This window comes from Lagenorhynchus albirostris, chromosome 16, assembly GCF_949774975.1.
Source record: "Lagenorhynchus albirostris chromosome 16, mLagAlb1.1, whole genome shotgun sequence".
NCBI classification, from domain to species: domain Eukaryota; kingdom Metazoa; phylum Chordata; class Mammalia; order Artiodactyla; family Delphinidae; genus Lagenorhynchus; species Lagenorhynchus albirostris.
The window spans coordinates 79,802,344-79,829,902 of record NC_083110.1 but is presented as its reverse complement, the minus strand read 5'-3'; the positions used below and the strand labels follow the sequence as shown (position 1 = coordinate 79,829,902).

At 45.5% G+C, this 27,559-nt stretch overlaps 1 protein-coding gene across 1 annotated transcript; it reads left to right on the top strand.

The window, feature by feature from the left end:
- On the top strand, positions 1-26,243 carry MKI67 (marker of proliferation Ki-67). The gene is made up of 14 exons (XM_060126572.1): positions 1-92; positions 3,064-3,142; positions 3,233-3,348; positions 6,431-6,497; positions 8,396-8,441; positions 8,888-9,958; positions 11,253-11,428; positions 14,381-14,702; positions 14,789-14,910; positions 15,018-15,189; positions 17,030-17,185; positions 18,130-23,414; positions 24,298-24,741; positions 26,010-26,243. Exons 1-14 carry the CDS (start codon positions 1-3, stop codon positions 26,073-26,075), a joined length of 8,214 nt encoding a protein of 2,737 aa, XP_059982555.1. The 3' UTR covers positions 26,076-26,243.
- Positions 26,244-27,559: the final 1,316 nt, after the last annotated feature.

Sequence of the window (27,559 nt, the reverse complement as noted above, 5' to 3'; positions counted from 1 at the left end):
ATGGGTTCTACAAGACGCCTTGTTACCATTAAAAGGAGCGGGGTCGACGGCCCCCACTTTCCACTGAGCCTTCATACCTGCTTGTTTGGAAGGTGAGCCCTGCCCACCCGCGGACAATTTAGACAATTTAGCTTAAAAAAACCCCTCAATATTACTAACCAGAGATTAACAGACGAGATACACAGCTCCAGGAGTAGGCAGCCCTCGAGTGTGCTCAGGACTTCCTGTGTATTGTCAATGCTACTGGTTGTTTATTATGAAATAGAATTCGAAGACAATGTTTACATAGTTGTGTTTTTTCAGTCAAAGAAAAATTTTTAAATTGATTTGATAAAAATATAACTGGAGAAAAATGTAAAGTCCTGCTTCACTTCAGACTGTCTTTAGAAAGCCATTGTGTTCATCTGAAATCTCTCCAAACTGGGCATTCCTTGGCTGCTGGGGGATATTATTGAACAAGTGAAGGAAGGAATCTGTGCATGGCTTGTCGGTCTTTTTGGAAAAATGGAAATGGGAAGGAAAGTCCTTCTGGTTGCATTTTGAGAACTTCTCTTTTGTTGCCTTGGTGTTGGTGGTGGCAGTAACTCTGGTCCCTGTGTAACAGGCACCATTAATCACACCGCCTCTCCTTTTCTAACATGTGATGGATAAGTTACCCCCCGTGGAACCCTGTGTGGTGGAACCCTGACCCCCTTCTGCCCCACACCCCATCCTCCCACCAGCCCCACTCCTGCCACGTTCCACCACACTTCAAGCTCTTTCTCCCCTTGGTGCTTTTAGCCAGTTCGAACTTTCACCTCTGGAATTTCTCTACCCTCCTACGTGACTGACTGCTTTACAACTTTCAGAGACAGGGTCCATGTTACCTGAGAAGGAGCCTTTACTGAGCCCTACTCTTGTCTTTCCTAACCCCACACATGGTGATGAGGATGTGGCTTGCCTGTCTCACTACGAAGCTCCCCAAGGACAGGGACTGTCTAGTTAATAATTCTGTACTCAGTGTCTGGTGTGGGGCCTGGCATATGAGAGGTGATCACTGTTTAGCACTCTGGCAGTTGTCCAGTCATCACATCCGCTGGGAAATTGAGTTTGGAATCAGTGTGCGGCAGTGGTTATCAACTGAGAGCCGTATTGCCCCCCAGGAGCTATTTAGCAAAGTCTGGAGACATTTTTTTCACGTCACAATGTGGGAGGCACACACCACTGGCGTCAGGGAGCAGAGGTCAGGGTTGCTGCCAAACACCCTACAATGCACAGGACAGCTCCCGCTATAGAGAACTAGCTGGCCTCAGACGTCAGCAGCACCAGGGTTAAGAACCATTGATCTATAGCGTCTCCTGATGGCCGTCTCCTGCCAAACAGATTCTCAGTTCTAATGAGATCGTCTTTTTCTGTCTCTTGCTGGGATGTTCTGATACCTAAAAATCAAATTCTCTTCTTTGGCTTAAAGTAGCTGTTCACTTTCCACAGCTTCCACTCTCTTCAAAAGGGAAAAACAAAAAATATTTTGGTACCAAATAGCAGTAATTCTGTTATCATATTGTAGTGATTAAGTGTATTTTTATGCGAGATTTTATAATCCAGAAACCCACTCGTAAGTGTTTGGTCATGGTACAGGTAGGAAGGGATATTCTTAGACTCCAGAGGTTCGTATTGAGTACAGAGAGGAGGCATACGGTCTGTTCAAACATGTAAAACCACAGGATGGTCACAGGAACACCAGAGACCCAGAGCCTTGCTAAGGGCGTCTTTGATTAGTTTCTGTGTAGGTTTGGGAATTCTTCCTTCAGCTGCTTCCTACTGATGTTAGTTTTCTGTAAAAAGACAGGTTGCATCTAGATAATTTGTTGTTGCTCGTAGATTAGTGTCTGTAATGATAGGAGGCTTGTGACTGTCAGTTAATAGTGTAGTTTATTTATTTATTTTTGGCTGCATTGGGTCTTCATTGCTGCGCACGGGCTTCCTCTAGTTGCAGCGAGTGGGGGCTACTCTTTGTTGCGGTGCGCAGGCTTCTCATTGCGGTGGCTTCTCTTGTTGCGCAGCACGGGCTCTAGGCGTGCAGGCTTCAGTAATTGTGGCTCGCGGGCTCTAGAGCGCAGGCTCAGTAGCTGTGGCGCACGGGCTTAGTTGCTCCCTGGCATGTGGGATCTTCCCAGACCAGGGCTCAAACCCATGTCCCCTGCATTGGAAGGCGGATTCTTAACCACTGCACCACGAGGGAAGTCCCAATAATATAGTTTTAAAACAATAAAAAGCTCACAAGTTATGAGCATTTACTGTGTGCCAAGCAAAGGACAGACATGAGTAACATTTAATTTTCTGAAGAACACCATGATATGTTTGCCAATGGAGTCCTCTTTGTATATGAAGAAACTGAGACACGGAGAGGTCCTAGCATGAAATAACAGCACTTTAGGTGTTGATTAAACCTTGAAACATACATAGCATTACCAATAAACATACATAAACCTTTTTTATAGGAAAAAAGAAAAAAGCACAGAGTACAAACGATAAGTATTCTCCAAACTGATGTAAAGTACTCCTTTAGTTGGATCTTATAAGCATAGATATTTTAGTGAAAGGCAATTCAATTTTGTATTCTAATATTTTCCAGTATAATTATTTTTAAGTACTCTTAAGTTTTAATGATTTAAAATAGTTGCTTATACAATACTTATAAAAATTGGGGGCAAAATCATTTACATTGCCCAGTTTGTCTTTCCTTTATGTCATTACATTTACAGATCAAACATAGTGTCAGGGGCTTCCCAGGTGGCGCAGTGGTTGAGAGTCCATCTGCCGATGCAGGGGACACAGGTTCGTGCCCTGCTCCGGGAAGATCCCACATGCCGCGAAGCGGCTGGGCCCGTGGGCCATGGCTGCTGAGCCTGCGCGTCCGGAGACTGTGCTCCGCAACAGGAGAGGCCACAACAGTGATAGGCCCGCGTACCGCAAAAAAAAAAAACAAAAAAACATAGTGTCAGATGCTGTTTTATTTTGAATCACTGATGTAAGTTTTTTAAATTGCAGCAACCTAAAAAATCTTTATTCTTTTGAATTAAGGAGTATCGAGTGTGACATTCGTATTCAGCTTCCTGTAGTGTCCAAACAACACTGCAAAATTGAAATCAATGGACAGGAGGTGAGCGGGTTTTGGAAGTCTGTTTTCTAAAACTTTTCACTTTTTATCCATTTATTAGTTTACATGTTTTCCTCTCTTTTCTACTTGTAGGCAATATTGTTTAATTTCAGTTCCACAAATCCAACACGAGTGAATGGATCTACTTTTGATAAACCTGTACAGCTAAAACATGGAGACGTGATAACTGTTGTTGATCGGTCTTTCAGGTAGGTAAGAAATGGGCTAAAAAGAAATAGACCTTCTGATCCACCAAAAACTAGCCTCACAGTCCATCAGTGATCCTTCTGTAATGCGGGTGAATGTCAACATGTTTGAGGTTGCCATTCGCAACACAGTCTTTATCTAAATTCATACGGATCTAGAAGCAATGGCAGGTGAGGTTTATTGTGTGCTCCAGCTCAAAGATTAGAGAGCACGTAACTATGCCAAGGTGGCCAGGCCCCAAAGGAGGTTCATTTGGTTGCAAGTGTTGTGAAACTGCATTCATTTTATTTTTTTTATTTTAAAGTAAAATACACTCATAGAGAAAGTTACAAAACGAGATGTATGACCCAGCTTACCATGAAGTGAGCAGCCTTGTGATAATCGCCCGTCACGGACCGAACTGTGCTCTCCCTAAATTCCCAAGTTGAAGTCCTGACCCCCGCCCCCAGCTCCCCGGAATGTGGCTGTCTTTGGAAATAGGACCTTGAAAGAGATGATTAAGTTAAAATGAGGCCATTAGGCTGGGTCCTAATTCAATCCGAGTGGTGTCCTTATAAGAAGAGGAGATTAGGACACAGAAGCCAGGGAAGGAGGTGTTCAGAGTGATGACTGTGCCAAGCGGCAGCAGAGGGCGGCCAGAGCCCAGGAGAGAGGCCCCAAGGAAGCCAACCCTGCCGACACCTTGATCTTGGACTTCCAGCCTCTGGAACTGTGAGAAAATAAATTTCTCTTGTTTAAGCCACCCAGGGTGTGACATTTTGTTATAGAACTAATACACCACCCAAGTCATAAACAGCATTTCCAGAAGTTTCTTTCATGCATCTTCTAATCATTACTTCTTCCCCGCACCAAGTAAACCACTAATGTGGCTTTTCTGATAGCATGAAAGTCTTTAGAGTTCTACTACTAAGCATGCATCTCTAACTGCTATGGTTTTGTCTGCCTTTATCAAACTCCATAAAGTAGTAACTGAGTTCTGCTTTTACGGTTGTGGGATTCATAGCCTGGATTGGGATGGATGGATTCATCCCAGTTTGTTCCTCTCGCTGCTTAAGGATTTCACTGAAATAAGATCCACAGTTACATACACAATTAATTCATTCTGGATGGACATTTGAGTAATTTCCAGTTTCTGAAATGAGTCAGAGCTTGCTTTTTATGATCAGATATGGTTACATTTTTACTAATCTGTCCTGGGTGTTTGGAAAAAATGTGTGTTCCACAGCTGCTACATGGAGTGCTCTATCTGTGTAGGTCCATCAGATTCTAATTCCTGACTCTAGAATCCTAGTAAAATTTTCCCCTGATTCTTAGTTACCTGGACAGGTAAGCTGAAATCACGCATTGAAGTTTTTTTTTTCTTTTTGTTTTTTACCTTTGTCAGTTTTTTGCGTCCGATATTTTGAGGCCATACTATGGGTTTAAATTAAGAATTATCTCCTCTTGGTGTGGATGAAGCTGTATCATGTATCATTCTGAAATGTCCTGTATGTTTAGTAATGCTTTTTTTTTGTGTGTGCTGGACGCGGGCCTCTCACTGTTGTGGCCTCTCCTGCTGCGGAGCACAGGCTCCAGACGCACAGGCTCAGCGGCCATGGCTCAGAAGCCCAGCCGCTCCGCGGCATTTGGGATCTTCCCGGACCGGGGCACGAACCCGCGTCCCCTGCATCGGCAGGCGGACTCTCAACCACGGCGCCACCAGGGAAGCCCTTAGTAATGCTTTTGATGAGAGATTTCATACTATAGTTTTTTTGTTGTTTTTTTTTAATCACATTGCTTTCAACTTTCATAATCCTTAAGGTTTAGATGACCTTTTGGAACCAGCTGTTAGGTGCACTTTTGTCTATAACTGGTTGATCTTGACGGATTGACCCTTTTATCATTATAAAATGTGCAGTGTCTCTGTGAATAATTTTTATCTTACAGTCTATTTTGTCTGGTATTGGTACAGCCTCTCCACCTCTCTTCTGGTTCCTGTTTGCATGGTATATCTTTTCCCATCATTATCCTTTCATTCTATTTGTGTCTTTGACTCTAAATTGTGTCTCTCGTAGGCAGATGTAGTTGGATCGTTTTTGTCATCCATTCTGCCAATGGAACTCCATTACTGCCTTCATTTGTATTAAATAGATATTTTCTAATTTGAATATCCTGGTCGTTTCTTTTTCTGTGCTTTTTGTGAATTTGCCTTCATTTTTAAAGGGTATTTTTTATTAGATAGAGAAATAAATATTATTTCTAGGCAGGAAATATTTGATGAGGAATGGAGAGCAGAAGTATGTCCCCCAAATGAGATGCTGCTCAAATTAAGATTAGTTGAGATGACAAAATACCTCCAACAAAGACTAGGACATGGGTCATAGGAAGAAGGGCTTGATTCAGAACTCTGGTACCATGAGAAACAGTTCCAGACGATTGGCTGCTTCAGAGCTTACGTAGATGGCATCTAAATTCGAATCAGGCTGTCTCACCGAGGTACCAGAGTTCAGTATGTGTTATAAAAGTTTCTGTGAATGGATACCTGAGGTCTGTTAGAACAACCATGTCTCTTGCTAAATATCTTTGCGTCTTCCTAAAATGTGCCTGTCTTTGTTCAGATACAGATGGAGTAAGTGAGAAGCTGAAAATATCATAGTGATCTTAAAGTAGAGCTCTGTGGTTACCTGTGGTGAATGACATCACAGAGTGATAAAGGTGTCAGATGCCACCCAGCTTCTTGGTTGACCTTCCAAGCCATCAGATGATTTCCACGAACAAAAACTAGCAGACACCAGGTTTTGCTCTCTTGTGCATTTGGTTCCAACACAGGAGGTGCTCAGGGAAGTTGTTGAATCTTACAGACTAGTCAGGGTTCCGAAATTTAATCTGGTCCCAACCTCTGACCGTGGTGTTCCAGAAGAAACCAATTTACCTAAGTTTTTAGCATAAAAACACTTTCCTGATTTCTTTCCATGAATAAGGTAATACCTTGAGTAAAACCTGATCTTTGTTCCTTGCTCCTTGGACATTAGTCAGATGTGGAAGTTTTATCATTGGTTACAAATCTTTAATCTGAATATGTGCCTGTCATTCTGTGCACTTCAGGTATGAAAATGAAAGTCATCAGAATGGAAGCAAGTCACCTGCATTTCCAGGACAAAGATGGGAACAGGTGATGGGGGGATATTATGGAACTTTGGGCTCTGATTCTTTTGCATGATGATATGAAGTCATTTATATGCACTTTGACACTGATTTCTCACAAGGGAGAACGACTTACCAGTTATAGTAGGAAAATGTCGCTAAGGTAGTAAAACAAGGTGAACTTAGATATATTAAGATAATTTAAACTATCCTTCCTCTTTTATTCAAAACGAGAGTACTAGGTGTTACACTTTGGGCCCAAAGTCTCCTAAAGTAACTCGCAATATGATTTTGCAAACCTTTGGTTAGGGCAACCCTGACGCAGAACTCAGATTCCAGAACCACTCGATCTGGAGGCTCATTTTATGTCCCATTGTACTCATTGGTCTTTATTCATCCAGAATAATCACATCAGAGCTGTAGGTACCAATGATGCTTCCCAGTTTTGACAGACATGACCCACGACACTGGAGGAGAGTTACTGTCCTGTGTCTATCAGTGGAGAAAACGTATTCCAAACGGCCCACCTTATTAAAATGCAGTCTGGGCCCATCCTGGGAGATTTAGCAGGACTTAGAAGGTTCTGGGTTACTCCTGAGACTTCCTATCCTTCTTACTTTTTATGAAGCTACTCAAGCTATTCTCTTCTGACCAGGTTGGAATTCCCTGGCTTAAGAGTCTTAGCACAGATACTCCTGAAATCAGCAGTGGGCTCTGCATTTGAAGTCCCCTGCTCCTGCCATGTGCCCTTGCTTCCCCAGAGGACTAACTTTAATGTCAACCCTGCTCATCAGCTTTGGGGGAAAGCTAGCTTTTGAGGTATCCCACCCACCAACCAACGCCACTTCTAACTCGTTAGTAGGTATAAGGAAACCAACCAAAAAGCTGGACTATGGGTTAGATAAGAGGTCCCAGTGGTCTATGACCTGTTCGTTATCTGGATCGTGATAAAGTAAATATTGAAGTTGAATACTTAGAACATGTTATTTGACAGTGATTTTTATGGCTATTGGATATTATAGTACAAAAAATATGGGCTTGTATTTTGCACACAGTTTTAAATTTTAATTCATTTTTATTGGTCAGTCATATGATTCCTTTTGTCAACCTCAGATTGGAAGTTAGAAACCGAGCCCTCACATGGGAAGTTTGAGAAGCAGCGTATTCAATACCAAGATATCGGAAATTGATTAAAGAAAGAAGTTAAAGTATTTGCCTTTGGATATATTTTGTGATTTCCACCCCTAATAATTCAGAGGATATTATTTTTCCTCCTTTGAAACAATATTGGACTTTTATATCTTACATCTGTGTTATTCTGTAGTTGTTCCTTACCCTCTAAAAAGCTGCCTGGGAAGGAATGTGAAGGTGGCCCAGCAGGAGGGCTGCACCCCAGCCCCGTGCTCTGAGGGTACAGGGCCTCTGGGTGCATTGTTTTCGCTTTTGCCTTAACTTCTGGGCTTTCAGATAAACCCTTAGTACCTGCCAGCAATGAGCACACATGCTAAGTGGAGCCCCACTTCACCCACGGGCCCTTTAGCCAACTTCTGATAAAACAGTGTAAAGTCAATAATTCTGTGCCCTTGGTAGGTTCCCAGATACTGAGTGGATGATGTTTACTTTTAGCTTTGATTCTTCTTTCATAGAAGTTCAAGGAAGTTATAAAAAGTCACTGCCGTTCAATTTAAGCAATTTTAATCTTCAAGTTTGTTTCTTATTCTATTACTATATTTTTAAAAAATCAACTGAGAAATGCTTGTGTTATGAGTACCAGCCCAATGTCTTGGGCTCGTTTCTCAAAGTCGCTGAAAGTTCTCTAAGAACAGTTGGGTAGAGAAGGTCATCAAAGGAAGAACATTTTAGTAAATGTGACTGTCGGTATTTGAAAAGGCATCTAAATTGCTGTTCTTATCTGCCAATTCACAGGAGCCTTCGCGTCGGGTCTCAAGATCTAGCTTCCCTTCCAACCTTGGTTAGTAGATTTTTGGTTTTGTCTGGGATCCTGTAAGATCTGTTCTCTATGTAGCTTTGTGGCAAGGAAGGGACAGACATAGGCAGACACATGAGTTAACTTTTCTCACAAGTGATGTATGGGTGCCATATGCTTGTTGGAGGGTCCATGTAGAGACGAACTGTCATGCTCAGTTGTTGCCCCTAATTCTGAGCAGATTGATAGCATTGGATGTCTCCTGTTGGTTATAGGAGGTATAGGAGGCTAAAGTGATTTATTTATTTTCATCATGGAACTAGTACCAGAACACCATTAGAATACATTTTGGACATTAAGAAATTTGTAGGCTAAGTGGAAAGCTAGGTTTTTAAGACAATTTGAAATAATTTTAAAATGTGAATATTGCCCATGTTAATCATTGAGAAAATCTCGAATTTCTGCTTCCTATTTCATAACTCATTGTCAAGATGGAAAAGTTCAAGATTCCAGTGCCCGTTCAAAATTCACGGAAGACGCTGCTTCCGGAAGGCCTGTGGTGCATGGGAAGAATGTCACAGGAGCTGGTATTGTCTCAGGTGGCTCAGAAGATCCTGTTGCTGGGAAGACACCTAACAGCGCTCATTCCTCAGAACGTCCTGGAGATAACGGCAGAAATGCAACAGCTCCCACTGCTGGGGATTCTCAAGAAGGTTCCGGTGTAAGATTCGGGATCAGTAATGGAGAACTGAAGGCTTTTTCCTCTAGAAAGTGTCTTAAGGAGAGTGACCAAAATGAGTCTCCCTTTAGGAAGCTTTATGAGTCAATGAAGGTGGAGTTAGATGTGAAATCGGGAAAAGTCAATGTTCTTCAGAATCGCAGAAAATCAGGATCACAGAGTCATTGCACACCAGAAAAAGAAAGCACTGGTGGTTTACAGAGCGAGACTCTGGTCTCACTTAAATCCAGACCCAAATCGGGCCAAAGCCCCCAAATTAAGGCAGACCCTGCTTCAGGAGAACAAGGAAGTAGCCAGACTGAGGGGAAGAGGAGTGATGAGCCATTTCAGACGCCCAAGGAGACCAGGAGTCCCAGCAGCCTCTGCACAGAGATAGAGACGCCGCAAACCACGACCCCCGAACCATATTCACAACAAAGTCCCTCACGGAGTGGGCGGAGTAAAGACCTGAGTGTTGTCAATGGTGGTGCGTCCCTGAACCTCGATCAAAGTGAAGGCTCCAGGGCAGATATTAAAACGTTTCCTCCTCGGAAGTTCTTACCTAGTATTCAAACGCCCGTTAAAGTTGAGAGTTTTGGAAATACACCAGAAAAACTTTGCCCCGGAAAGAGGAAGAGGAATCCTACAAATGTTGACGATCTGACAACAGAAACAGAGATTCTGCATCAGACAGTTTCAGCTCCATTGGTCCCTCAAGTTGAAAAGAAGATTCAAAGCGATTTTCTCAACAAGCCTGAGACGCTGGGCATGGCAGCGGATCCGGTGAGCCCTGGGTTACCCGGTCTTAGCTCGGCTGATGGCAGCAGCTTTGGCGATTCCACGAGTAAGTTTATTTAACTGTAAATTTATCCCCCCCCAGGTTTACTTCTACCTTATGTCTAGGTATGATTAGTGGGACCTTCCTTCATTCACGAATGATTAGCTCTGTGAGGCACATAAAGGCCCATATTCATCATCTACTCATAGATTTGCATGAGGACCCAGATAACCAACCAACCAGAGCAGTGCTGGTTATTAGGGGAGAATTAGCAGGGGTCTAAGGAGATAAGCTGGTCCAAAAGCATATCTGATTCTTCTGTCTACCACAGAACAAAGGAGAATAAGCATAAGCATAATTGCTTTTCACAGAAGTTTAATTCTGAACTATAAGCTCTTTTATCCTATGAGTTTGATCCTCTAGAATAAGTCAGTGGAAATCCCTTGGAAATCTTTTCATGTGGGGTGGCTCTTAAAACACACCTGCCCCATCCCCATGGGTCTACGTGCCAGGTGTTCTTCTACGTGCCTTTCAGACACTCATTTCCCATCCTCTCTTCTGGCAGCAGGAGGGCCCACGGGACAGGAGTTTTGTTATCTTCCTTTTGCAAATGGGGAAACCAGTAACCTAATGGCACCCCATGGGTGGCAGAGATGTGACCCGTGGAGCAGGCGTGGCAGCTCCAGGGCCTCCCACGCTCCTCGGGGGCCCCCAGGTGTTCTGATGCTGTGCCCTGCTGTCGGCTCTGCTTTTGCAGGGAGCCCCCAGGGCAGGGGTGTGCGGCTCTGAAAGCAGACCCACGCACATCAGTCACGGAGTCCCCACAAGTCTTACAAACGGGTCGCCTCACTCAGGCAAGGGTTTATGTTGACAAGTGGTTCACAAAGATGGATAGTGGGGCTTGGGACGCGTGAATTGCCCATCTGTCAATATCACCAGGAGAGGTTTCCAGCTCGAATTCTACTCGCTGGGTAGGTCTGAGACCCAAGTGTGGGTCTCTTGGAAAAGTTTTCTCAGGCTACTGCTGAAGCCTCATCCCCTTCATCCCCCTGCTCCGAAGTGGGAGCCACTGCTCCAGGCCACTCCCTTTATTAAGCTCTGTCCGCATAGGACTTGTCAATGTTTAAAGAAAGTCCTTGTCCTGTCAGGTTGGGACTTGGCATTTAGTGGTTTGTTCTGGATCTTTCCTGAGCTCTTGAAGCAGCATCACCTTCGTCAACATCACAAGAGAGTAAAGGTGTGTGAGGTGCCAGGTTTCAGTGAATTTACAGTAAGTTTGTCTTCAATGGTAAATGGAAACAAGTCACACCTATGGTACTGTTCTCCTTTGCCCTCTCCACGTCTGTACCCGTTCCTCTAGATAAGATGGATGGGGTGTCCCTGAAGAGGAGGCGGGTCTCCTTTGGTGGTCGCCTGAGACCTGAATTATTCGATGAAAACTTACCTCCCAACACACCTCTCAAAAGAGGAGAGACACCAAAGCAAAGAAGGTCTCTGGTCACCCACACGCCAACCGTCCTGAAGAAAATCATCAAGGTGAGTTTACCCACTGGTCCCCGCTTCGGATCTGATGATAGCACACATCCTTGGTCCATATTCTTTCCAACCCCTCACACTAGTAGAATGACAATGAACACCTTTTTCTTTCTAATAACAAAGTAAAAATGTAAAAGTCTCTGTGAGAGCTCATTCATGTGGGTGTTGGGAACTGAGCACCTGGGTTCCTAACCATGGCCCGAGGGTGACTGAGCACAGGTGGGTCCTCAGGACTTTCCTTCTCTGCAGAGGCCTCCTGCTGACCACACTTGCAGGACCAGGTGGTCATGCTAGGGTTATAGTCAATACATTTGGAAAGAATCTGGAGGCATCACGACACAGAACCGTAAGGTTCTGGTGTTTTTCCCTTTTAGAATTACAAGGTGAAAAGAAAAATCTTGGATGGCAGCACACCCATGATTTTCATCATCAGCTCTTTACAATTTTTCATCACCTACCCTAGGCTGTGACCTTAGATCTCTAGAAAGGTGTTGGCCCACAGCTCGCCTTCATCAGAGGGCCTGGGAAGCCTTTAATTTCCTTTCACACTAACAGACGTGTGAAGTATGTCTCCTTTCCTTCCCTTTTATATGGGCTCCCGGAAGTGAGTGGCTGTCTTTCCATGCAGATCAAAGGTGGTTAAATTCCCATGGACGGTGTTTCCTTGGACTTAGATAAGAGCCTCACTCATGAGGAAGTTCCTTTCAGCTTTCCACCTGAAATACCCCAATTAAGATTTGTTCGGTGCTTTCTTCCCCCCCACCACCACTTTTTTTTTTTTTTTTTTTAAGTGAGAGACATAGACTCCCATCTCTACCATATACTTGACAGACACTGGTTGAAACGTTTGGTGCTTCCAGATTTAAACAGTTTGGGATTGACACGTACACACGGCTATATTTAAAATAGATAACCAACAAGGACCTGCTGTATAGCACAGGGAACTCTGTTCAATATTCTGTAATAACCTAAATGGGAAAAGAATTTGAAAAAGAATAGATACATGTATATGTATAACTGAATCACTTTGCTGTACACCTGACACTAACACAACATCGTTAATCACCTATACTCCAATATAAAATAAATAGAAAGCCTGGTGGTGCTGAACTCTCTTAGCTTTTGCTTGTCTTTAAAGCTTTTGATTTCTCTGTCGAATCCAGATAACATCCTTGCCAAGTAGAGTAATCTTGGTTGTAGTTTCTTCCCTTTCATCACTTTAAATATATCATGCCACTCCCTTCTGGCTTGCAGAGTTTCTGCTGAGAAATCAGCTGTTAACCTTATGGGAGTTCCCTTGTATGTTATTTGTCGTTTTTCCCTTGTTGCTTTCAGTAATTTTTCTTTGTCTTTAATTTTTGCCAGTTTGATTACTATGTGTCTCTGTGTGTTTCTCCTTGGGTTTATCCTGTATGGGACTCTGCTTCCTGGACTTGGGTGGCTATTTCCTTTCCATGTTAGGGAAGTTTTCGACTATAATTTCTTCAAATATTTTCTCTGTTCCTTTCTCTCTCTCTTCTCCTTCTGGGACCCCTATAGTGCGAATGTTGTTGTGTTTAATGTTGTCCCGTTTAATGCTGTCCCAGAGGTCTCTTAGGCTGTCTTCATTTTTTTTCATATTTTCTTCTTTATTCTGCTCTGCAGCAGTGAATTCCACCATTCTGTCTTCCAGGTCACTTATCTGTTCTTCTGCCTCAGTTATTCTGCTATTGATTCCTTCAAGTGTATTTTTCATTTCAGTTATTGTATTGTTCATCTCTGTTTGTTTGTTCTTTAATTCTTCTAGGTCTTTGTTAAATATTTCTTGCATCTTCTCAATCTTTGCCTCCATTCTTTTTCCCAGGTCCTGGATCATCTTCACTATCATTATTCTGAATTCCTTTTCTGGAAGGTTGCCTATCTCCACTTCACTTAGTTGTTTTCCTGGGGTTTTATCTTGTTCCTTCATCTGGTACGTAGCCCTCTGCCTTTTCATCTTGTCTCTCTTTCTGTGAATGTGGTTTTAGTTCCACAGGCTGCAAGATGGTAGTTCTTCTTGCTTCTGCTGTCTGCCTTCTGGTGGATGAGGCTATCTGAGAGGCTTGTGCAAGCTTCCTGATGGAAGGGACTGGTGGTGGGTAGATCTGACTGTTGCTCTGGTGGGCAGAGCTCAGTAAAACTTTAATCCGATTGTCTGCTGATGGGTGGGGCTGGGTTCCCTCCCTGCTGGTTGTTTGGCCTGAGGCGACCCAACACTGGAGCCTACCCGGCTCTTTGGTGCGGCTAATAGGGGACTCTGGGAGGGCTCACGCCAAGGAGTACTTCGCAGAACTTCTGCTCCCAGTGTCCTTGTCCCTTGGTGAACCACAGCCACCCCCCCACCCCCCTCTGCAGGAGACCCTCCAACACCAGCAGGTAGGTCTGGTTCAGTCTCCTATGGGGTCACTGCTCCTTCCCCTGGGTCCCGATGCACACAGTACTTTGTGTGTGCCCTCTAAGAGTGGAGTCTCTGTTTCCCCCAGTCCTGTTGAAGTCCTGCAATCAACTCCTGCTAGCCTTCAAAGTCTGATTCTCTGGGAATTCCTCCTCCCGTTGCTGGACACTCAGGTTGGGAAGCCTGATGTGGGGCTCAGAACCTTCACTCCAGTTGGTGGACTTCTGTGGTATTAGTGTTGTCCAGTTTGTGAGTCACCCACCCAGCGGTTATGGGATTTGATTTTATTGTGATTGCGCCCCTCCTACCGTCTCACTGTGGCTTCTCCTTTGTCTTTGGATGTGGGGTGTCTTTTTTGGTGAGTTCCAGTATCTTCCTGTCGATGATTGTTCAGCAGTTAGTTGTGATTCCAGTGCTCGCACAAGAGGGATTGAGCACACTTCCTACTCCGTCATCTTGAGCCTACAGAGAAGTTATATTTGTGGTGAGGTTTCTTATATTTGTGGTGAGGTTTCTTACGCACATTTAAATCTTGTCAGGAGCAGCCTCAGCCGTCAGGGAAAGAAGATTCTTCAGAAGTCTGTCTGGAGGCGACTGCACAGGATGCGTTTGTGAGGCCTCCAGCTCCTAACGCTGCTCCCGCTTCTTCAGATGCGCCCGGCCGATGCCGTAGCTTATCCAAGGCGTCTTCCATCTCCAGCGACAGCAAATCTCCACATCAGACAGATATTCCCAAGAGAGGACGGAGAAAAAGTAGCAACCTGCCCTCCAAGAGAGCTTCCGTGGATCGAAGCCAGCATGGCATCTTACAGATGATTTATTCCAAGAGAAGGAGTGGCGCTTCTGAGGCCAATTTAGTTGGTTAGTGTTTATCAGCAGATAGGTTTCAAGGTTGATTTTCTCGTTAGTGCCGGTTTTGAAGTCTCAACATCTTTTCCCTGTGACAGTGGCAAAATCGTGGGCAGACGTGGTAAAACTGGGCACCAAGCAGACCCAGACCAGAGCTGTTCAACGTGGGCCTCCACGACCCCTGAACAAGAGGCAAAGAAGAACCAATAATACCCCAAAGGTAGGTGTTCCAATGTGCATTGCTCTTTGATACATAATATGATTAAGGGATACATTAAGTGTGGATTGAGGCTTTGACGCTTTATTGACTTCCTGATTGTTTTCCAGAAGCTGACTGGCATCGTTCACAATCAATTTAGCACAGGCCACGCAAACTCCCCCTGTACCATAATAATAGGGAAAGCTCACATCGAGAAAGTGAACGGGCCAGCTCGGCCCTACAGGATGCTGAACAACTTCGTGGTCAACAAACCAATGGACTTTAGTGAAGATCTTTCAGGTAAAAGCATAGCCATGGCTCTTAGGAACCAGAACGCTTTCATCCTCCTGCGTGGGTCCACATGGGTGGGTGTCACATTTGTTTATCTGCTGTGCATGGGACAGGAGGATAAACAATCCAGTCAACTCGGAGGGTCATGATATTCAAGGAACAGGGTGCTGGACTGGAGAACAAGGCCAGGTCCCTGACAATTTGGAGTCACGTGGCCTCTAGGAAGCAGGTATGGCAGGAAATGCACATCTTTACCTGGGAGAGCAGCGCGGGTATACGACGTTGGCAGCGGCTTTATGGTGAAAAAGCAGCCTTGCTCTTATAATTGCCAGAGTCGGAGCAATAGGTTTGAGTGATGTTTTGCTTCAAGATTTCTTTTCCTTCCGTGTAGCTTAGCTGGTTCATGAAACAAAGGCTTCTCTGAGCCATTCATAGTTGAGCCAGTATTGCTATTTTCAGTAAAAGTGTGATGTGAGCTGCTGACACTTGTCCTGGATTAGAACCACGGCAGGACCCTGGGTTTGGGATTTTCTGCTACGTCGTTTGACCAGTGGTTTCCATTCTGAGCACCTATGGAGGGAGGTGACACTTGAATCCATTAGGTGGAAACTAGTTTTTATTTCCTGGCAGATTTTAAGATGGGAGAATTGTTGTACCACTTATAAAACCTATGCAAGATACCCTCCAATTAGAATCACATTTGGATCAACATATTTATTAGCTTTTTAAAAGCAAACTATAAAAATGTAGAACAGTGATAGCCAGAGTTCTGATAGCATGCTCCATGAGTAAAAAACAATTTGAGCTTATACCGCCCAATACGCAGATATCTGTGTATGCTTGTAAATTATGCACACCTGTGAGTGTACTACTATATATGTTATGAAGCATTGAAGGCAAATTCTCAAAAATATTTATAAGATAAGTAGAAGTTTAAATAGTACCTGGGATGGTAAATTTTTTCAGCCTTCCTTCAAAACATTTTTCTAGACACTCAACAAAGGCCACCCCTCGGTGTGAGTACTTTTATGACAAAACATTAATATGTGATGAAATATTAAATCTTGGATATTTTAAGTAAGGCCTGAACGGTGGCGGAGGAATGAGCTTTTTAAGTGAGTTGCCTGGCTTGGGCGCCTTCAGAACAGGCTTCCCGAACACAATTTGCAGACGGCTGCCAGACTGAGAGAGTCGGCTGCTGGTCTGTTTTGGTCCATTGATGTCAGAATGAGAAAAGTAAGGAGAACAGGAGGAGAATGAGAGTTTGAGAAACTTAAATCTTCCCTTTAGAGAACTGGATGGGTTTGCTTGTTTGTTTTCTGAGATTACGTTAGTACTACCTTTTGGTGTTAAAATGAAAAGATGGTGATATTAGTATTTGACCATACTAAAAATGGGCAGTCCTATCTCACTTTTAACATTTGGACATTTTATTTGTACATAAACTCTTGTAGTGCATAACCTAGGACTTATCGAAGGAGCCTGAGGGCCCTGGATTTGGGGATGCATGGAGAGGGACCCTGGAGGGCAGCCTCTGTCCTCTGGCCAATGCTCACAGCTGGAGTTCACTCTAGAAGAGGGTGGACATCAACTTCCTTCATTACATTCTTTCCAAGAGGAAGGCCAGAGAAGAGGCCATATATGAGTCTAACTTGCCATTGCCCTCTTCAAAATATGGGTTCACAGCTGATGCATCAACCTCTCCTGTGAGACCCTGTCTCCCGGAAGTTCTAGGAAGTGATCTGTTGTTTGCCTTCCGACATCTCCTCTGTTGTACGTGAGGACAGGCATGCTGATTTGCAGGTATGATCAGTCTGTTAACTGTTTTTCCACTATTTTCATGTAACAGGGCTGCCTGAAATGTTCAAGACTCCAGTGAAAGAGAAACCACAAAGGATGAGCCTGTGTCCCTCCACTTTTTCAAATTCAGAGGATTTGCTTGGAGAAGAGCTTCCAGTACCTCATTCAGGAGGAAAACCTCTGCTGTGTGCTTCAGAAAATTCTGGTGGGTTTCCTTTTTTTCCCCTGGCACTTTGATCTTTTCAGTGGAAACTGTAGATGGTCTTCTTTTTTCACAACAACTACTGTATTATTTCGCTACGACAGATATTCCTGATAAAGTACCATGTCCAGTTTCCCTGTCCCATTGTTCTTAGGGGAGGTTTCTATCAGCAGCTGAAGTAGCACTGGCTTTCAGAGACTTGCATGGAAAGGCATATGCCTGTTTACTAACCGTAAACTACGGGTGTACACGTGGCCTTCTTCATTTAGCATAAGTAAAGAGGCTGACAAGCAGGAAAGTGTAATGATCTCTCATCATACTTATATGTAAATTACTCAAATGTGAGAGTGCTGTCAATTACCAAAGAGAAAGGCAGCAGGTGTGCACCACACAGGTACTCCTGTTAATCTCTGGTTGGGCACCTGCCACAGGGTGAGAGTGAGATGTGAGTCTATTTCTCTCTCATTTACACTGGTCACCGAGTTTCTGTCATAGAGGGGACAGTGTGCTACACTCAAGATGCTTCCTGTTGCTAAAGAATTGATGTTTCCCATGTAACATGGACCCTTAGTGCACTAAATATAACCCATATTATTGCATTGGTGGTCCAGCAGATGAAACAGCCGTTTCTCACGTTTGATGAAAAAAATGTGTGTGTTCAGCTCACTGAGACCTGGCTGGCAGCCTAAGGAATGCTTTTCTTTTATCTGATCCCCATAGACCCTTACCACTGCCTATGCATGACCCCACTCTGTGTCACCCAAAAACATTGTTCTTAATTGTGTGTGGTTCATGTCAGGCAGATTTATGGCCACGTAGGCAGCCTCGTATCCTGAGATGGATGGGAGGCTGGTTTACTGGCTCTTAAATACCTCGTGAGGCTAAAACACCACATTGGCACACGGTGCACAGAATATACTCATCATGCATGTTTTAATTTCTTATAGGACAGAATGTGTCCCCTGGGACTCAAGATGCACCTAAAGAGCTGTCTGATCAACGTTCTGCAAGCCCTGCCTTAAGACGCCAGAGTATTAAAATTAAAATAGATGAAAGTATTACGGAAACTCCCAGGAACGTGTATAAAACAGCAGGTGCTGAGATGGAAACTCCAGTGTCTGAGGCAATGACACCAAAGACAACATCAAGTGCAAAGAAGTTGAGAAGGTCCATGGAGCTGAGAAGCTCACAGGCATCAGGTGTAGAGTGTAAAAACGAAGGCCCAAAACCTGACGCTCTTGAGAACGTCTTGGGAAGATGTCTGAGGAAAGCACCACAGCCAGAGCAGAAGCTGGAGGGAGACGCGAAGGACGGCGAAGCGCGGACAGAGCACATGGGGTCAAAAGGGAATTCCAAACACACGATAGCCGTGAGGGGACCAAGGAGAGCCTCAGAGCTGAGGTGTGAGCTAGCAGCAGACCTGGCCGCCCTCGAGAGCTTGCAGGAGACACAGCCTGAGGAAGACCAGCTGGACATCCCAAGTCTCCTACAGACCCCAGCTCATGCCAAGGAAGCAGTGGATGCAGAGAACAGAGCCACAAAAATGCTCTGTAAATCTCCCAGATCAGGAACAGTCGGCACGCCCACCAGGACAAACACACAGCTCAAGACACCTTCCTGGAACGCGGATGTAGAAGATGCCTCGGCCCTCGGAAAACTCACACAGACACCCGGGAAGACTATGCCCATGCACAGAGAACCAGGTGATGATAAAAGCATCAAATTGTTTCAGGAAACTCCAGAGCAGAAACTGGACCCTGCAGAAAATGTAGCTGGAAGAAAGAGGCGGCCAAGGACACCCAAGGGAAAGGCCCCACCCCTGGAAGACCTGGCTGGCTTCAAAGAGCTCTTCCAAACCCCACATCATGCCAAGGAACCCATGATTGATGACAAAACCCCCAAAATGCTCTGCCAATCTCCACAACTAGAACCAGTCAACACACCAAGTAGAAAGGGACGTCTCAAGACACCTTCCCAGAAAGTGGATGTGCAGGAAGATGTCTCAGCTCTCAGAAAGCCTCAACAAACACCAGGGGAAACCACACACTCACACAGAGAACCAGAGGGTGCTGCCAGAGGCATTGCAGTGTCTCGGGAAGCTCCAGAAGAAAAACTGGACCCTGCAGAAAATGTAACTAGAAGCAAGAGGCAGCCAAGGACACCCAAGGAAAAGGCCCCGCCCCTGGAAGACCTGGCTGGCTTCAAAGAGCTCTTCCAAACCCCAGATCATGCAAAGCAACCAATGACTGATGACACACCTACCACAATACCCTATAAATCTCCACCAGCAGAAGCAGTCAACATGCCAACAAGTAGCAAGAGATGGCTCCAGACACCTTCCCAGAAAGTGGATGTGCAGGAAAATGTCTCGGCTCTCAGGAAGCCCACACCCTCACGCAGAGAACCAGAGGGTGCTGACAGAGGCACTGCAGTGTCTCAGGAAGCTCCAGGAGGAAAGCTGGGCCCTGCAGAGAATGTAATTGGAAGCAAGAGGTGGCCAAAAACACCCAAGGAAAAGGCCCCACCCCTGGAAGACCTGGTTGGCTTCAAAGAGCTCTTCCAAACACCAAATCACACAGTGGAACCAATGAGTGCTGACAAAATCTTCAAAATGCTCTGCCAGTCTCCACAACTAGAACCAATCAACACACCAAGTAGAAAGGGACGTCTCAAGACACCTTCCCAGAAAGTGGCTGTGCAGGAAGACCTCTCAGCTCTCAGGAAGCCTCAACAAACGCCAGGGGAAACCACACACTCACACAGAGAACCAGAGGGTGCTGCCAGAGGCATTGCAGTGTCTCGGGAAGCTCCAGCAGAGAAACTGGACCCTGCAGAAAATGTAACTAGAAGCAAGAGGCGGCTGAGAACACCAAGGAAAACAGCCCCGCCCCTGGAAGACCTGGCTGGCTTCCAAGAGCTCTTCCAAACCCCACATCAAGCCAAGGAACCAATGACTGAGGGCAGAACCCCCAAAATGCTCTGCCGATCTCCACCACCAGAGCCAGTTGTCACATCAACCAGCATGACCAGACGCCTCAAGACACCTTCCCAGAGAGTGGCTGTGCAGGAAGACCTCTCAGCTCTCAGGAAGCCCACACACTCACACAGAGAACCAGAGGGTGGTGACAGAGGCATTGTGGTGTCTCAGGAAGCTCCAGGAGAAAAACTCGACCCTGTAAAAAATGTGACTGGAAGCAAGAGGCAGCCAAGGACACCCAAGGAAAAGGCCCCACCCCTGGAAGACCTGGCTGGCTTCAAAGAGCTCTTCCAAACCCCAGATCATGCAGAGGAACAAATGACTAATGAGAAAACCACCACAATACCCTATACATCTCCAGCAGTAGAACCAGTCACCAGGCGAACAGGTAGAAAGAGACGATTCAAGTCACCACCAGGGAAAGTGGATGCAGAAGAGCCCTCAGCGCCCAGGAAGTCCACACAGACATCAGGGGGAGCCAGGCATTCAGACAGAGAACGAGCAGATGGTGATAAAAGCATCAAATTATCTAAGGAAACTCCAAAGCAGAAACTAGACTCAGCAGAAAGTATAAATGGAAGCAAGAGGCCGCCAAGGACACCCAAGGAAAAGGTCCAATGTCTAGAAGATCTGGCTGGCTTCAAAGAGCTCTTCCAAACCCCAGATCATGCCAAGGAACCAAGGGCTGTTGTCAAAACTCCTCAGACGCTCTGCATGTCCTCCCAACCACAGCTAATTGTCACACCAACCAATAGGAAGAGATGGCTCAAGACACCTCTGGGGAAAGCAGATGTAGAGACAGAGCTCTCAGCATGCAGAATGACACAGACACCAGGGGAAACTAGGCACTCAGAGGGAGAACCAGTAGATGATGATAAAAGCATCAAATTGTTTCAGGAAACTCCACATCAGAAACTGGACTCATCAGAAAATGTAAATGGAAGTAAGAGGCGGCCAAGGACACCCAAGGGAAAGGCCCCACTGCTGGAAGACCTGGCTGGCCTCAAAGAGCTCTTCCAAACCCCAGATCATGCCAAGGAACCAACGACTGACGACAGACCCACCAACATACCTCGTCAATCTCCACAACCAGAACCAGCCAACACACCAAGTAGAAAGGGACGTCTCAAGACACCTTCCCAGAAAGTGGATGTGCAGGAAGATGTCTCAGCTCTCAGGAAGCCTCAACAAACACCAGGGGAAACCACACACTCACACAGAGAACCAGAGGGTGCTGCCAGAGGCATTGCAGTGTCTCGGGAAGCTCCAGCAGAGAAACTGGACCCTGCAGAAAATGTAACTAGAAGCAAGAGGCAGCTGAGAACACCGAGGAAAACGGCCCCACCCCTGGAAGACCTGGCTGGCTTCAAAGAGCTCTTCCGAACCCCACATCAAGCCAAGGAACCAGTGACTGAGGGCAGAACCCCCAAAATGCTCTGCCGATCACCACCAGAGCCAGTTGTCACATCAACCAGCATGACCAGACGTCTCAAGACACCTTCCCAGAGAGTGGCTGTGCAGGAAGACCTCTCAGCTCTCAGGAAGCCCACACCCTCACACAGAGAACCAGAGGGTGGTGACGGAGGCATTGCGGTGTCTCAGGAAGCTCCAGAAGAAAGGCTGGACCCTGCAGAAAATGTAATTGGAAGCAAGAGGCGGCTAAGGACACCCAAGGGAAAGGCCCCACCCCTGGAAGACCTGGCTGGCTTCAAAGAGCTCTTCCAAACCCCAGATCATGCAGAGGAACAAATGACTAATGAGAAAACCACCACAATACCCTATACATCTCCAGCAGTAGAACCAGTCACCAGGCGAACAGGTAGAAAGAGACGATTCAAGTCACCACCAGGGAAAGTGGATGCAGAAGAGCTCTCAGCACCCAGGAAGCCCACACAGACACCAGGGGATACGCAGAGAGAGCCTGTATGTGATGAAAAAGACAGCAAAGCGTTTAAGGAAAATTCAAGACACAAATTGGTCCTGGCAGAAAATGTAATTGGCATCAAGAGTCGGCTAAGAACATTGAAGGAAAAGGCTCAACCTGTGGAAGACTTGTGCAGTTTCAACGAGCCCTTCCAAAAGCCAGGTCAGGCCAAGGAACCAGTGAGCGATGGTAAAATCGCTCCAGTACCCTGCCAAACTCCACCAGCCGGACCAGTCACCAGGCCAGCAAGTAGAAAGAGGCGACTCAAGTCACCGCCAGAGAAAGTGGGTGTAGAAGAGCCCTCAGCTCCCAGGAAGCCCACACAGACACCAGGGGATATGCAGAGAGAGCCTGTATGTGATGAAAAAGACAGCAAAGTGATTAAGGAAACTTCAAGGCAGAGACTCAACCCTGCAGAAAATGTAATTGGCATCAAGCGTCGGCTAAGAACATTTAAGGAAAAGACCCAACCCATGGAAGACTCGTGCAGTTTCAAAGAGCTCTTCCAAAAGCCAGGTCAGGCCAAAGAACCGGTGAGTGACGTTAAAATCACTGCAGTGCCCTGCCAGTCTCCACCAGCTGGACCAGTCACCAGGCCAGCAAGTAGAAGGAGGCGGCTCCAGTCACCACTGGGAAAAGTAGCCCTAGAAGAGCTCTCAGTACTCAGAGAGCCCATCCCAACAGCAGGGGAAACCATGCACAGAGAACCAGTAGGTGATGAGAACAATACCAAAGTGTTTAAGGAAACTTCAAGGCAGAACCCGGACTCAGCAGGAAATGTAATTTGTGTCAAGAGTCGGCGAAGAACATTTAAGGAAAAATCCCAACCCCTGGAAGATCCGGCCAGTTTCAAAGAGCTCTCCCAAAAGCCAGATCAGGCCAGTGAACTGGGAAACGATGATTCTGCAGTTAAGAGAGCCCCAAAGCAAACAGCGGACAGAAGAAGACCTGTAGAAATATCCCGAAGAGTCCTCAGGGCCCCTAAAGTAAGGTTCATGGGAGACCTTGTGGGCAGCAGAGACCCTGTACAATCACCAGGTGAAAACTGCATCTCCCCATCCCCCAAGAGGAAACTGGGAGAAGATGCAAGGGTTGTGGGCAGGAAGAGGCTATGCCCCACGATGGCTGCACAGGACGCTGAGGAAGAGAAGCCCCTCCAGAAGAAGCAGAGGACAGCCCCCAGGGAGAGACGGGAGCCCCCCAAACCCTCGGGGGTGAAGAAGAGAAGTCTGCGGATTTTGGCACAAAGGACTAAACCTGTGGGAAACCTGCCCAACAATGACATGAAAACTAAAGCTACGGATCCACAAGGAGAAGACACTCCAAATAAGGTAATGGGTGGTGTGATGTCATCGTGTGATGTCATCGTACCATGTCATCTTGGGTGGATGCTCTCCATTCTGGTATAACGTTTGCTATAAATTGTACATAACGCAAATGTATGTGTGGGTACCCTTTCCCCACGGGGTCTGCATTCAGCACAGTGAGTAACTGCAGACCTTCGTAAAGCATCCTTTGGGGATTTCTAGAATAGGCTAATTTGGGAAAATAACTGGTCAAAATTATTATTACACATTTTGCCAAGAACTTCTCGGGAAGTGACTGAGTTGTGTTCATCTTCAAAGGTGTGGAACTTTGTGCCGAGAAAAAGTGGGCAATTCAGTCCTGCCTTGTTTCAGACACCGAGACCTGGAGTGCTGGGTAGAAGTACTATCTGCATCAGTATTGAAACAATTAGAACAGTTTACACGGGGCGTGTGTCTTGGGAAGACCTTAACTGTCAGGGTTGTCAGACAGAGAAGCTTGTAAATTCGATTCCAGAAATTGAGATTTTCCTGTCCTGCTCTATCAATGATTGTTAAAGGATTAGGAATTCATTTACTACCTGAATAATGGGGCATTCTCCTGGAATACCCTTTTAATGCTTGTTATAATCAGACTGACGTATATGACATTCAGACATTGTGATTGGAATTTATACTGAATTCCTTACTTACGGTTTATCAGTAGAAATGGTGATTCCTCCATTGGAACAAAGTGACAGTCACTCCCTTGACTCGATTAGATTACTGGCATCTTAGAAAATGAACCAATGGAAAATTTTCCAATTAATCCCCCTTTGAGTTCACTTTCGAATGATTTTCTCCATGTGGAGTTTTAAGATTTGTATTCCTCATTCTTGACGTTTTGGGGATGTCTTTTGAATTTTTTTAGGGAATGTCCCTGCGTACCAGGCGCCCCACTAAAACGAATATAGAGGAGCAAAGACCTGGGTCTCTTATATCAGCAGGAAAGGTGAAAATAAAGAGAAGTGAAAAGAAGTCCGTGGAGACCTCCCAAGAGATGAAGCTGCAAAGCCCAGAAGATGCAGCGGAGAATCCTACCTCTGGGGGCAAAGTTCAAGACAGAAGGAGGCCCTTGAGATCTGGGAAGCAGAATCAGAAGGCTCTGCCTGACGCAATAGAGGAGACAGCAAGGCAGGAAAGGGTGGAAATCCCCGTGAAGAAGCAGGAAGAGAAGGAAGTAACGGAATATTCAGACTTCAAGGGTTTGCGATCCAGGAAGATTACTCTCCGCCCTCGAGGAAACACTTCGGAGAATGGATCCGAGCAGAGAGTAACCCGGGGTGCCAGGAGATGTGCCAACAGCCTCCAAAAGGCAAGTGATTTCCTGTTTCTCTTTTTTTAAGTGCATAGAATGTTTCACTATGATTTTTGCCCCATGTTGCTAGAGCAGACACAACACATGATACGTAATAACACGCCACCAGCTCCCGGTTGGACTAAGGTAAGAGGCATGAATCTAAGCCACATTTTGTGTCTCTATATTCAGGTGTATCTGGCTTGGGAATTCCACTTTGAAAAGTAAATTCACATTATAAAGTCATCATTCAGGAAAAGCAAGGGATGGGACTTCCCTGGTGGTCCAGGGTTTAAGACTCCGAGCTTCCACTGCAGGGGGCTCAGGTTCAGTCGCTGGTCAGGGAACTAAGATCCTGCTTGCCGTGGCCAAAAATTTTTAAAAAAAGGAAGGAAAAGGGATTTATCCAGTTAGTATTTTCTGACTGCTCGTTGCATACTCTGTATTAAGATTCCAGGCAGCTGTCTTCAGTCCCTGGTTAGAGATTGAATGAAACTTCCAGAGGGGTAACGCCTGATTTCGAAGGCGTCCCTTTGGAAAGCTGGGATGAAGAGCAGGTGGAGGTGTGTTTAGGTGGGTAGCACTGTTCAGAGCTCCCACCCGGGAGGCAGTCTGGTGTCCTTTGTCCCGTCCCAAACATGCTCTCCGCTGACACTCACGTAGCATTGAGGGGTGGTCCCCTTCAAACACCTCAGTTGTTTAGAAGACCCAAAAGATTTTGGTCTGAGAAAAAAAACAGGCCGAAACCTTTTGGGTCTTCTGGTTTTTAATTTGTTTCACATCTGGTCAAGTTGAGATTTTTAAGAACCTCATTTTTTATTTGTAATAAAAGTTTACAGCTTGATTTTTTTCAAAACAGTCAACCAACTGCAAGCACCTGTTAATAAAGGTCTTAAATAATTGTCTTTGTGTATAAAAGAAAAAAAATATTTCAGCCTGATTATACCTTTGAATTCATTTTTTCTGAATGGTATTTATGAAAATTAGTGAAAATGTATGTATTTGTGTGGAAATTTTCTTTCTCCTTTTATGATGTATGAACTTAAAAATAGCTTACAAACCTTTCTATCAAAGGACACAGTATTTAACTTTAAAAAATTAAATAGTAAAAACAGTTTAAGGCAACTTTCACAGGCTCTATCTTAAAGTTTATTTCCAACCTCAAGGTTAATTTTCTAGGACTAAAGGCCTGCATCACACCTAGAAAGGATCGGGGTTTTTGCACAGTCAGTTACAAAAATTGTTCTTTTAAATTACTTAAGAGTTATACTTTTGTTCCCAAACAGGAAAATGACAATGTGGGTGTCAAGAAAATAAGAACCAGAAGTCATCGCGACAGTGAAGATACATAGCCAAGAAGCTTAAAAGGGAAAAACACGTAATGAATTTAGTTTAGCGATAAGTTGTAGTACAATATTTGCCGTACATTTTATAGTGAATTCTGTAAATAATGCTATCTGGAGGGGAGGGCAGGTTCAAGGGAAGAAAGCTTGGAATTTTCTGACTCTGAATAGTTTATTCAAAACCTCCATGTGGAGGTTATGAAGGAGACTGCTGGGTCTCCTAAACTGAAAAAAATTTAAAGCTTGGGTGGGTGGGGGGCAGGGGCGGGGGGCGGGTTGCCAAGGTGTGGCCTTCAACTTGGCGAGATGAAGCCCTGGAGTTTGTGACTTCCACGGTCAGCCCCCATTGGCCGTGGGCTCAGGCACTTGCCATGCTGTGTTGTAAATGTTTCTGTGTGTGTCTGTGTCCTTCATGTACATACCTCCTCCATCCAAATGTGAAAGGCGGGGCTTCTGTCATGCACCCCCAACACCAGGCAAGCATTCTGGAAATATGAATGAGTGGGTATAGGAAGAGAAAAATGAAAGTTACAAGGTGTACCTTTACACTGGGGAGACCTCGGGTCCAGGCACGAGGGCTGTGGGTCATCTGCACAGGACTGTCCTCTCCTTGGTGTCCTGACCACTTAAGGGAATAAATGTGTGATGTGGAGGACAGTTTGCGATGCCATTTTCAGGGTAACGAGACTTTGAGGAATGACGGGTAGCTTGCCTTTTCCACGTTGAGCATCTTTGTCTAAACTAGGACTGCTTTCATCTGAGAAGTCATCGCCCCACTCAATCTTAGGGCCATCGGCCAGGGTGCCCCTCAATTCCAAACTGTAGCACCCCTCTGAGCTTTCATGTCATCTGCATATTCTGAGCTTTCTGCAAATCTGCTCTCACCTGTTTTCTCTGACCACACCTGTTGGCCTGTCTTAGTCCCCAGCAGGTCACCTTGGACGGAGCAACACAAACCCGAACGTTTCCCCCAAGAGAGCGGCCATCTGACAGCCACAGAGCATGAGGCTCTTCCCCCACCATTTCTGAGTCACTTAACATGGGAGCCCATGGCTCCTACATCTCGTTTCAAGCCTGGACTTCCGTCTTTCTTCAGTTTCAGAGCCTCCGTCACACTGCTGTTCCGCTTTGTCCTCCTGTCCCTTTGTGTTCCCTAAATCAGAAATGAGCACACCTTCCCTCCAGTCACCTGTCCTCCCCATTCACCTACCTTGCCAGGTGGAGGTAAGGATGGAAGATAAGAAAAGGTCGCTGTCCCCTAGAGTGTGACCTGTAACACTGGTGCCCCTGTCTGTCTACTCTTGTAACCCCCGTGTCTGGCATGGATCCAGGTCCACATAACAATAAATGTTTGCTGAGCGAATGCATGAATCCAGGCGTGTCTGCTGAGTCAGTGGTATTTGCTTTTGCTATTTTGGCTGCTATAATACAGTTTTAGACAGTGTTGTCTGAAATCTTAAGGGAGGGTGAGTGACAGATGGAGGTAGGAGGGT

Bases quoted from the DNA above. Each gene is read 5' to 3' on its own strand.
- MKI67 (XM_060126572.1), top strand. From the start codon at position 1: ATGGGTTCTACAAGACGCCTTGTTACCATTAAAAGGAGCGGGGTCGAC. The intron at 3,143-3,232 runs GTGAGCGGGTTT...TTCTACTTGTAG, and splicing joins TTGAAATCAATGGACAGGAG to GCAATATTGTTTAATTTCAG. The intron at 6,498-8,395 runs GTGATGGGGGGA...GCCAATTCACAG, and splicing joins CAGGACAAAGATGGGAACAG to GAGCCTTCGCGTCGGGTCTC.